At 42.6% G+C, this 11,316-nt stretch overlaps 2 protein-coding genes across 2 annotated transcripts; both read left to right on the top strand.

The window, feature by feature from the left end:
* Positions 1 to 4,402: 4,402 nt before the first annotated feature.
* Positions 4,403 to 5,919, top strand: LOC115671101 (cytidine deaminase 1-like). Its single transcript, XM_030592582.2, has one exon. It carries the CDS (start codon positions 4,482 to 4,484, stop codon positions 5,397 to 5,399), a length of 918 nt encoding a protein of 305 aa, XP_030448442.1. The 5' UTR covers positions 4,403 to 4,481; the 3' UTR covers positions 5,400 to 5,919.
* Positions 5,920 to 9,952: 4,033 nt separating this feature from the next.
* LOC115671134 (uncharacterized mitochondrial protein AtMg00810-like) lies at positions 9,953 to 11,023 on the top strand. Its single transcript, XM_030592609.1, has one exon. The coding sequence runs from the start codon at positions 9,953 to 9,955 to the stop codon at positions 11,021 to 11,023; it is 1,071 nt and encodes a 356-aa protein (XP_030448469.1).
* The last annotated feature ends 293 nt before the right edge of the window (positions 11,024 to 11,316 follow it).

Below are 11,316 nucleotides of genomic sequence, written 5' to 3'. Positions count from 1 at the left end.
CGAAGCAGATTCGAGGACGAATCTTTCTCTAGCAGGGGAGGATGATGCACCTAGGGGACCGGTGGACCCGTTATGCGACTGGACGAACCGGCGGGCTTGAAGTCAACGATGTCGGATTGAGTTCAGATTTGGTCGGCCGAAGCAAAACGGTGTGCTGATCAATACTTGTAGCCTTTGGCTACGATTAACGATGGATTTTCGCGATTCGAGGTCGTTTAGATGGTTTTTTAAATTATTTTAGTAATTTTCGAATTAAGTGTATTTTGTGTATTTTTTGCGTTTTTTTGTCATTAGGGTTAACACCCTTTATAAACTCGTTTTTAGGGTTTTGAGAGGCAGTAGTTTTTGGATATTTTGAAAACTTATCGATTGTTAATCGATTGAGAGAACAGTTTGTTCCTCATTATCGTTTCGATTCTTCTGTTTAGCCTAATTTCTATCGCGCTTTGGCATCAGAAAACAACTTCCTTTTCTGGCAAGAAGGAAATCACTTTCCCTAAACTCATCAAACAAATGAAAACTTCCATGGAAAATACATTCCTTTATTATGAAGTTTTAGTGAAACAAACACACCCTGAACGATTCTTTTATTTTTATGGTTGGTTGAGGCGTCGAGGGATTTTCAGCTCGCGAACCGAAGCTCACTCATTCGAATTTCACCAATTTTATGTTTTCACTTGCCAAACGTCTGAATTTAACCAGTTCACGTGGTTTGCAGGATATTTCTAACCTCATTATTTCTTATAATTTGACCAGTTCATATGGTTTACAGGATACTTCTAACCCCATTATTTCCTGTTGAAAGTACGTCGTGCATATTCATCCATAGATGATCAATCATCACCACTAAAAAAAGAAAAAAATACACATGTCATGGGAGAGGGGGAAGACTTTCTACAAAACGCCCTTGCGTTGCTTCTTTGTACTCATGCTTAAAGTTGATTTGACCTTCAAATGGAAAGCAAACGTGAATGCTGATGAATCATACGTAATTTCTTTTGACTAATGGGAAACCCTGGACAATCAAACCATCTCCAAAGATCCCAACGAAAGAGACTTACAAGATCTCAATCTCTCTTGGGGTCCATTTTACGGTTAGATATGGCATCCTAGTACTTGGTTTTTGAATTCGGGCAGGTGACCCGCGGCGTGAAGTCGCGTTTCACCGAGAGAGCGAAAGATTCAATGAACTGGTCCGATTGACGAAGGTTCAAAGGGTCCTGATGATTCTTGGACGGGAAATGTAAATGGCGTAGAATTTAAAGGCACAGATATTGGAAACAGTAGTTTTCGACAATGTATAGTGTACTGGAAATGTAAAACACACTAAGAATAAAGATGGGCAACGTGTATTCTTGGATTGATTGATCGGCTTTACAAAGAATGATTAATACCGCGAAAAATCCCAAGCTGATGCATACGTGACAAATTTACTCAACTAATTTTTGGGTCACCAAAAACCCTAAACCTGTATTCTTGTAATAAATTTACCCCAAACTAATTTTTGGATTATCAAAAACCCCAAACTGGTACACTAGTGACATATTTTAGAGGTAAACTTGTTACAGGTGCACAAATTTAGAGTTTTTCGTGATATTAACCGTACAAAGAATATATCTCGAGTATTCATAATATGTAGTCGACAGTTATATAGAAAGTTACTAAGTATTAAAAAACTTGCCATACGTGGCTCCCATTGTTCAGCAGCCCTTATCTACATATGGTTATAGCTCCCGAGATTATCGACTCCACATCTTGACAATTACATCCTACACTCATTTCAGTTGACCGATATACTACGTCCGTCGACCCCCTGCTTTAGCTCTAAACTGTTTCATTCCCAGCATCTCGGTCGACCAACATTTTGTCTCCTTGTTGAAACCCAGTTTCACTTCACCGGCCGTCCAACTCCAATGCCCATTTCCTCTTTCGCCGTCGGTTGCTAACCGGCACCCATCGATTGAACCGTCGACCAAAATATTCGGGTATTTTTTTGGTGTTAACAAGTTGACACAACTATTGTTCCATACCATTACTTTAAAATAAAAAAGAGGTGTAGGTATCCGTTGCTCTCCATTATGCTCTACAACAACTATAAAAATGCCACATGAAGATACGTAAGTGCGTCGCACATCCTCTATGACTAAGGTCATCATGACTCGGGACATGTCTTCTTTTGCCGAAGTTCGTGCATTCACTCAACAAAACTCTTTGTTGTCGCCTTGTGAAAAAGATGTCGTGCTTTGGACTTTAATTAGGGGACTCAATTAGATTAGGTACAATAAAATTTATTGCACGAACGACGCATGCTTTGCCTATCATAATCACATAATTTCACATGTTAGTCGTGTCTTTTGCTATTGCATTAACTAGTACAACATATATAGCGTAAAATCCACGAAACAAACATTAGACCGTTAATTTTATATTTTCTAAAACAAACACACACACACGCGACACAAAGCATATTCTAAAGAGTACAAAACATTCTAACTATAGGATGCTACATGTGACCATTGCACTATCCATGAATGAGATGCGAAATGTGGAACATAAGAACTAGATGCCCCAATCCTAACTATATCCTAATTCTGCAACACTAGAAGAAATTCCGCCGATTGATTGGAAGCAATAAAGCAGATGACATAAGTGTGACGAGAGGAAACTTACCCAATCAGTCCTAAATCTTAAACTTTTCAATTATGTCAATTTAATCCTAAACCTTTATACTAAATTTTAATGTAGTCCCTTCAATTAGACGTTCTAGTCGTTGTCAGCCATTCTATGTGGCACACCACCACATCAATGATTCTCGAAATATTGGCCGGAAGGACTACATTGTAATTTCGCGAAAAATTTTAGGACTAACTTAGAAAAATTGGAAAGTTAATAACCGAATTGACATCTACGCAATAAATTTAGGATCGATTGGACAATAATCTCACGCGACATGTGTGTTTGTAGGTTGGCCTAGGAAGAAACCCTAATCCGAGCCATTGTGCACTTCCATTATTATCAACTTTGGACTACTTTGGTGCAATGGTCGGTGTGGGCGAATGACTTTTCAGACATTTTATAATGCCTTTTGTGATTGAGATCTAGTCAGACCATTCATTTATCCGACGAGGGCATGCTTATCTCTTTCCTTGTACTTTTAACATTGGTATTACATTTTTTTGTATTTTTCGAGATAGTTATATACTAATTGAAGATTAGAAAATAACAAAGAAAAGCGGTATTGCTTTCTAAGTTTTCGGCTTACCTTTTTTCTTTCCCTCTATTCTAGGTAAAGTTTTAGATGTCCTCTTATGAGGATATGTGTGGTTACCTCTTTGCAAATGTTCAAAAGAATGTTCGCATCGCCACATTTTGGCATTTATGCACCACTAGACCTGTTAAAATGGATTATAAATCCAATTCTTAATCCATATATTAGTAAATTGATCAAAAATAAGTTAGTTATATTCACTAAATATGTCATAAATTGGTATAAACATAATATATATGTATTAATGAGTCATAAATTGATCGTAAATGGGTTTACAACTTAGTTAAACTCAACTTATCGTTCTCGCCGCTTACTCACTTTGCACTCTCATCTTAATTTGGGTACGAGTTTTCCTAGATTGAATTAAATAAGAAAATGTTTTAGTAATATAGGTTAGGTTGGATATGGATCGAGCATGGGTCATTAGATTTTCATTACATGAAAATGAGTCTATTTTGATCGGACCATTTTCGACCAGAGTCAAACCCGACCCGATCCACCGTTTGACAGGTTTATGCACCAAAGTCCCACTGGAATCTTGAAATGAATTTGACTCTAGTCTAACGTTACTTCCATCCCAATTAAATGTTCAACACCACAAAATAAAAAATAAAAAACAACTATGCATGCCAAATTGGATGAATACAATGAAGTAGTTTCTCTCATGCCCCGAGTAGTAGAAGCGGTGGACGGGGGCTCTGCGCTCCGTGGACCTACAAACTCATTTGATTTCTCTCATACACGTGCTCACAAAATCACCCTGAGTGAGCCAAGACAATCAAGTCAAGCCTCGAGAAGAGAATCCCTGCCCTGCGATCGGGCTCGATAATCTCGATTGAGCCGCCTGTTTCATGATTAGCTTTGTGGTCAAAACTCGCCATTTACCCTCCTCCCAATTTTGAGGAGGGGGGATATGGTAAAATCTCCTCCCAATATTTGGTCACCAGCAAAATCATTCGTCCACTTTGAAAAATTTTATAAAATATTTTAATTATAGAGTGTGCCAAAGAAGTGCTTGATTACCCAAAATAATAATAATAATAATAATAAATAAATAAATAAATAAATATGACTTGTCATCATCTATAAATAGTGGCCCTCTACATCATAATCCCTCCCCCTCCCCCTCCTCCTCCTCTCTCCTTCCTCTTCCCCGTTCTCAGGGAAATCCATTACCCACCACAAAACTCCGGCGACGGACCCGACCCGGCTCATGGACCCGCCGCCTAGATTCGTCATCGAAGCCTGCGAGGCCGCGGCCATGGCCAAGGACGCGGGGCTCGCCCTGACGGACCTCCTCCCCACCCTCGTCGGCGCCGCCAAGCCCCTCGCCCGCACCCCCATCTCCCGCTACCACGTCGGCGCCGTCGGCCTCGGCCCCTCCGGCCGGATCTTCCTCGGCGTCAACCTCGAGTTCCCGGGCCTCCCCCTCCACCACTCCGTCCACGCCGAGCAGTTCCTCGCCACAAACCTCGCGCTCCACCGGGAGCGGCGCCTCCTCGCCTTCGCCGTCTCCTCCACCCCCTGCGGCCACTGCCGCCAGTTCTTCCAAGAGATCCGCGACGCCCCCGATATCCAAATCCGCGTCTTCCCCGTGGACGACCCGGACCAAGCACCGGACCCGGCGTTCGGCCCATTGTCCCGTCTCCTCCCCCGGCGGTTCGGGCCGGACGATCTCCTCGACAAGGAGGTGCCGCTCCTCCTGGAGCCCCACCACAACGGGCTGACGTTCTTGACCCGGAGCCCGAACCCGGACCGCGGGTCCTCCTGCAACGGCTTCTGCGACGGGCCCGAGGCCGACGAGCTCGCGGCCGCGGCGCTGGAGGCGGCGAACGAGTCGCACGCGCCGTACAGCAAGTGCCCGTCCGGGGTGGCGATCGTGGACCGCGAGGGGAAGGTGTACAAGGGCTCGTACGCGGAGTCGGCGGCGTACAACCCGAGCCTCGGCCCCGTGCAGGCGGCGCTGGTGGCGTACGTGGCCGGAGGGGGCGGCGGGTACGACGGGATCGTGGGCGCCGTGCTGGTGGAGAAGGAGGGCGCGGTGGTGCGGCAGGAGAACACGGCGAGGCTCCTGATGGGGCTGGTGTCGCCCAAGTGCGACTTCCGGGTGGTCCACTGTCGGTCGGGCTAGCGGGTCGGGTCGGGTCGAGATGGGTGGTGGGTTCTGTCTGAATCTTGAATCTTGATATCGATGTGCAAATGGCGAACGAACTCGACCCGTGTTGCTTTGGGCCCTCCCCAAAGGAAAGAAAAACTAGCGTTCTCGACTCTGTTTCTTGTTTCCCTTTTTAAGGCTGAATTATTAGCATGCTGATCTGAAATCAGAGCGATGAAAATGAAATCTTGGATATGATTGCGAGGGGACAGGATCAGATCAGATTACAATATCATATAATTCACAAATTTTAGCTGTCAAGCACAGGGAAAGAAATCTCTGGCTTAAAGAAAGAGTCTCTCTTTAAGTATTCTGCACCAAAGTGGTGAGGAAAGATTCGTTCCCAAGTGAAGAATGATGGGTATCTCTTCCCCCCTTCGTCCATCCTTCCTTCCTCGCTCGGCATAACCCACATTTTCTTCATGGCTGTATGTCTCTGAAACGAGCAAATGTCAGTTGAATTGGGTCATCCATATGAACGAATATTCTTTGCAAAGCAGCGAAGTTGACTAGCTGTAGAAGTCGTGGGCTTGATCATGGATGTCTGAGCTGTGCTGGTTTGTAATCTTGCAGATGCACGAAAGGAGGGCGAAAGTGACCCCGGCTTTCTTTTCCCTTTTCTTTTGTTTAAGAGTAATGCGTCTACGAACCTTCCTAAAAGCAGCAAAGATTCCGATATCCCCGAGCACAGGATCGGTATCGACAGCAATTCCGGGATTATTTTAAGTGAAAATGGTCCACCCTCTCTGTTTGTTCCTGTGTGTGATTAGAGTGAGTGTGGGACTTGGACTTCCAACATTGCGACTTCTTCAGGAAACTCTCTTTTTGATTGATTGGGATTTGCAGAGTCAAGAACAACCCCCACCGGTATTTTGGATGCATCCCCCTTGGAGTTCTCTCGCGCGCACACGCAGAGAACGTTGGCCAAGGATTCCAGATGACGGTTCGGTTTGCGTACCAAGGTTTGGAATAGATTGATTTCGGTAGCAAGGACGGTTTTCATGGAATCCGTGGGCTTTGCTATCTAAGAAATCACATACGTAATGTTTGAAGTCACCGAGCATTGAGTTATTTACCCATTTGAAAAAAACATAATGGAAACTTGGATCTGTGATTCGGGACAATGTTTATGTAGAATTTTGCAGAGTTGTGATCTCTCAATGGGGAGGGACTAGGACATCGACACTTGACACAAAATTGTCAACACGTGGTATACCATGCTCGCGGTGCTTGCTTGAGACCGTAAAGAGCTATCTTCAATTTGTAGACGAAACCCTCTTGTCCTTTATTGACATACCTTTCGGGTTGATCCACATACACTTCCTCCTTAAGTACGCCATTGAGAAATGTGGACTTGATATTCATTTGGTGTATTTTCCAACGTCTTTGAGCGGCCAAAGCAAAGATCACGTGAATAGTTTTCATTCTTGCAACCGGAGCAAATACCTCAAAATAGTCAATCCCGAGTTTTTGTTTGTAACCCTTGACTACAAGACGAACCTTCAACCGATTAACATCACCATTAGGCTTGTACTTGGTCTTATAGACCCATTTCATGCAGATGGACTTCTTGCCTTCTGGAAGAGAAGTGAACTCCCACGTATCATTTTTCTCAATCCCATATATCTCATCATCCATAGCGCGGACCCAACCATCATCTTGGGAAGCCTCCTTAAAGTTTGTCGGATCACAATCTGCAAAGAGAGCAAAATTAATAATTTCTTCATCAAAGGGATCATCATCATTGGACAAAACACAATTCCTCAAACGAGCCGGTAAAACTCGTTCTCGCCGTGGACGTGAGGACGTTTCAGCAAAATCCGACTGATTCTCTGCTATTAGATCAGGTTGCACTGATGCTGCTACTAATTCAGATTGACTATCTGAATCGGGTTGAACCAACTTCTAGTCCAGGACAAAGTGAAACTGCTTCTTCTCCTCCGTGCTCCAAGTCCACTCACCTTCCTCATCAAAGGTGACATCTCAACTGATAACCACCTTCTTTGTTACCGGATTATACAACCGATAACCTTTGTTTCATTACTGTAACCAAGGAAGATGCACTTCTCACTCTTCTCATCAAGCTTCTTGCAAAGCTCATTTGGCACATGGGCATAAGCGATACACCCAAACATGCGAAGATGCTGAACTGAAGGGGTTCAACCACTCCACACCTCCGCCAGAGTCTTGAACTCAAGACCTTTAGTAGGACACCGATTCAACAAGTAAACAGCACAAGCAATCGCCTTCGCCCAGAAATGCTTAGGCAATTATTTGGAACAAAGCATGGTACAAACCATATAAACAATAGTGCGGTTTTTTCTTTCCGCTACTCCGTTCTGTAGAGGAGTATACCGTGCTGCCAATTGATGCTTGATGCTGCACTGTTTGAAGAAGCCATCACCAACCAAATATTCTGTGCCACGATCAGTTCGGAGAATCCGAATTTGGTGCCCAGGCTTTGAACTCCTTGAAAGCATCAATGGCGTCGGACTTGTGCTTCAAGAAATAAACCTATGTTTTCCGGCTAAAGTCATCGATGAAGGTAACAAAATACTTGTACCCCCGATTTGACGATTCACCGAGCGGTTCGCAGAGGTCGGAGTGCACTAACTCCAATGGCTTTGAAGCTCTCCATGATTGTCCCGAAGGGAAACTTTCTTTGCACTTTTTTCCAATAACACATGGTTCACATATCCCCTTCGGAGAAGAAATTTCAGGTAGTCCACGCACCATCTTCTTTCGAGACAACAGCTTCAAGCTGTCAAAATTCACATGCCCGAACCGCTTGCGCCAAAGCCATGAAGAATCTTGCACCGAGGCACTAAAACACGAGGTAGCATAATTAATATACAAAGGAAAAAGTCGATTTCGAGCCATTTTTACCTTCTCAATCAACCCTCCTTTGCCATCATGAATCGTGCAAAGCTCATCCTTAATGGTCATGTGATAGCCTCGCTTGGACAATTGTCCCATGCTTGGGAGATTTTCTTGAAGACCAGGAACATAATGAACGTCGGAAATGCTTTGAACCGACCCATCCTTCGCCTTGATTTTAATTGTCCCCTTTCCCATGATAGGAACTTTGACATTATTCCCGAACCTCACCTCCGAACGAAAGGTGTCATCAAGTTTTGAGAATAATTCCTTCTCGCCACACATATGATTGCTTCATCTGGTGTTTAAGTACCAAACGTTCTTCTGGTTTTCCACCGCAGCATCACACGTGAATAAAAGAGCATTATCATGCTCATCATTGCTATCAACAAATCTTGCTATCTCGGCATGAAACTTTTGACCACCAACTTTCTTGCTTCGACAATCAGATTGGTAATGCCTATACTTTTTACAATTAAAACACTGAATATGGGACTTATCTTTTCGTTGTCCAGAATGCTTCTCTTGCCACTTTTTATCTTTCCTTTGATTAGAAAGTTTCTTCTTTTCATCGGGCAACACCAACTAGCTTTGTAGAGCTTCCTCTACCGTCTTAGATTTCTCCTTGAGTCGTTGCTCGTGCATTTGTAGAGAGCCCATCAACTCATCAACGGCCAAAATAGAGAGATCCCGAGACTCTTCAATGGAAGTCACAATATATTTGAACTGCAAATTTAGTGTCCGAAGAATCTTCTCAACGATCTGTTAGTCACCAATTGTCTCACCATTGGCCTTCATTTGATTGACAAGAGCCAATGTCCGTGAGAAATAGTTGGAATTGGACTCCGACTTTTCCATTTGAAGGAGCTCGAATTGTCGACGAAGAGTCTGAAGTCGAACCTTCTGGACCTTCTTAACACCTTTGTATATTTTGATGAGAGAGTCCCAAGCTTCTTTTGGCGTCTTCGAATTCGCCACTTTTTCAAAGATTGACGAATCTATTGATTGAAAGATGTAAAAGAGAGCCTTACGATCTTTCTTGTGATTTTCTTTTATTGTCCTCTGCTCCTCCGTTGTCAAATCTGTCGGCGTTTCTGGCTCCACGAATCATTTTTCCACAATCTCAGTCAGCTCCTGAAACCCGAATAGCACCTCCATCTGGATCTTCCAATGCTCAAAATTCTTCCCATCGAACCTTGGGAGTTGAGGTTGGATTGTCTCGGCACAATTCACAGAGGCCATGTGACACGAGATTTTCTAAGCCGAATTCACAAAACTCAAACAAAACTAGCTCTGATACCAAATGTTGGAAAAATAAAATTTGGAATTGATATTCAAATATGTCTTGAAGAATTACATAATATTTATAGACCCTTCAGATAACTAGAACAATTAAAAACTATCTTGAAAACAAGCAACAATAAGTAAACACAATTTCCTAGATAATAATTTCCAAGACTCCAAGTCTCCAGTTAATAATTACAAGGATCCAATTCACAAGATGAGCTTGGATTACGAAAAATATTTTTTATTTCCAACCCAAGGGGTATGTCAAGAAAGGACAAGAGGGTTTCGTCTACAAATTGAAGAAAGCTCCTTACGGTCTCAAGCAAGCATCGCGAGCATGGTATACCAGAATTGATTCTTATTTCATGAATCATGGTTTTAACCGATGTTCTTATGAGCATGCTTTAATTGTGAAGATTGGCTTGAACGGTGAGATGCTCATTGTTTGCCTATATGTTGATGATCTCATATTTACCGAAAATTGTCAAGAGATGATTTCTGACTTCAGGGAGGCCATGACTCGTGAGTTTGAGATGGCGGACATGGGTCTGATGTATTATTTTCTCGGCCTAGAAATTACACAATCGGAGGATGGTATTTTTATTTGTCAACAAAAGTATGCCAAGGATATTCTTGAGCATTTCAAGATGGCTACTTGTAAACCAATTAGCACTCCAATGGAGGAAAGATTGAAGTTGACAAAAGATGGAAGTGGCTCCGAAGTCGATCCCACATATTTCAAGAGGCTAGTCGGGAGTCTACGATATTTGACTTCTACTCGGCCAGATCTTGTTTATAGTGTTGGGATGGTAAGCAGATGTATGGAGACTCATAGACAATCACACTTGCAGGCGGTAAAAAGAATTCTACGGTACATTAAAGGTAACGTGGATGATGGTGTATTCTACACTGTTTCTAATGATTTTCAGCTTATGAGATATACAGACAGTGATTGGGGAGGTGATATTAGAGAAAGGAAGAGTACTTCTGGTTATGTTTTCTCTTTAGGAAATGGAATTTTTTCTTGGTTCTCAAAGAAGCAACAGGTGGTTGCTTTGTCCAGTGCGGAAGCGAAATACATAGCAGAGGCTTATTGTGCTACTCAAGCAATTTGGCTACATTTGATGTTTGCTGAATTACGTCATAAGCAGAAGCATCCGACCATGATTAATTGTGATAATAAGTCAGCAATTGCCCTTGCAAAGAATCTAGTCTTTCATGGAAGAAGCAAGCACATTGATATAAAGTATCATTTCATTCGAGATCTAGTGAAGTCCGAGGAGATTGTGTTACAGTTTTGCAAGTCGGAAGACCAAGTGGCTGACATGTTTACTAAGCCGTTGAAGACGGACTCCTTCCTTAAACTCAAGAGAAAGCATGGTCAAGATGAGCTCGGTTTAAGGGAGGCTGTTGGAAATAAAAAAGATTTTTCGTAATCCAAGCTCATCTTGTGAATTAGATCCTTGCAATTATTATCTAGAGACTTAGAGTCTTGGAAATTATTATCTAGGAAATTGTGTTACTTATTGTTGCTTGTTATCAAGATAGTTTTTAATCGTTCTAGTTATCTAAAGGGTTTATAAATATTATGTAATCCTTCAAGACATATTTGAATGTCAATTCCAAATTTTATTTTTCCAACAGGGATACCTAATTTTCGTTTTTCCAAACATGGCGCGAGATTAGTCAAAAAGTATGTGTTTTTGCTTGAGAAACACATTCAAGCTTG

Source organism: Syzygium oleosum, unplaced genomic scaffold, assembly GCF_021117445.2.
Source record: "Syzygium oleosum isolate NSW1041296 unplaced genomic scaffold, Sole_v2.1 Sole_v2.21, whole genome shotgun sequence".
NCBI classification, from domain to species: domain Eukaryota; kingdom Viridiplantae; phylum Streptophyta; class Magnoliopsida; order Myrtales; family Myrtaceae; genus Syzygium; species Syzygium oleosum.
Note: the sequence above shows the minus strand (reverse complement) of the source record. Positions and strands in the feature narration are given on the sequence as shown.

What these genes read in the sequence shown, in the direction of transcription:
- LOC115671101 (XM_030592582.2), top strand. Translation starts at nt 4,482, where the DNA reads ATGGACCCGCCGCCTAGATTCGTCATCGAAGCCTGCGAGGCCGCGGCC.
- LOC115671134 (XM_030592609.1), top strand. Translation starts at nt 9,953, where the DNA reads ATGAATCATGGTTTTAACCGATGTTCTTATGAGCATGCTTTAATTGTG.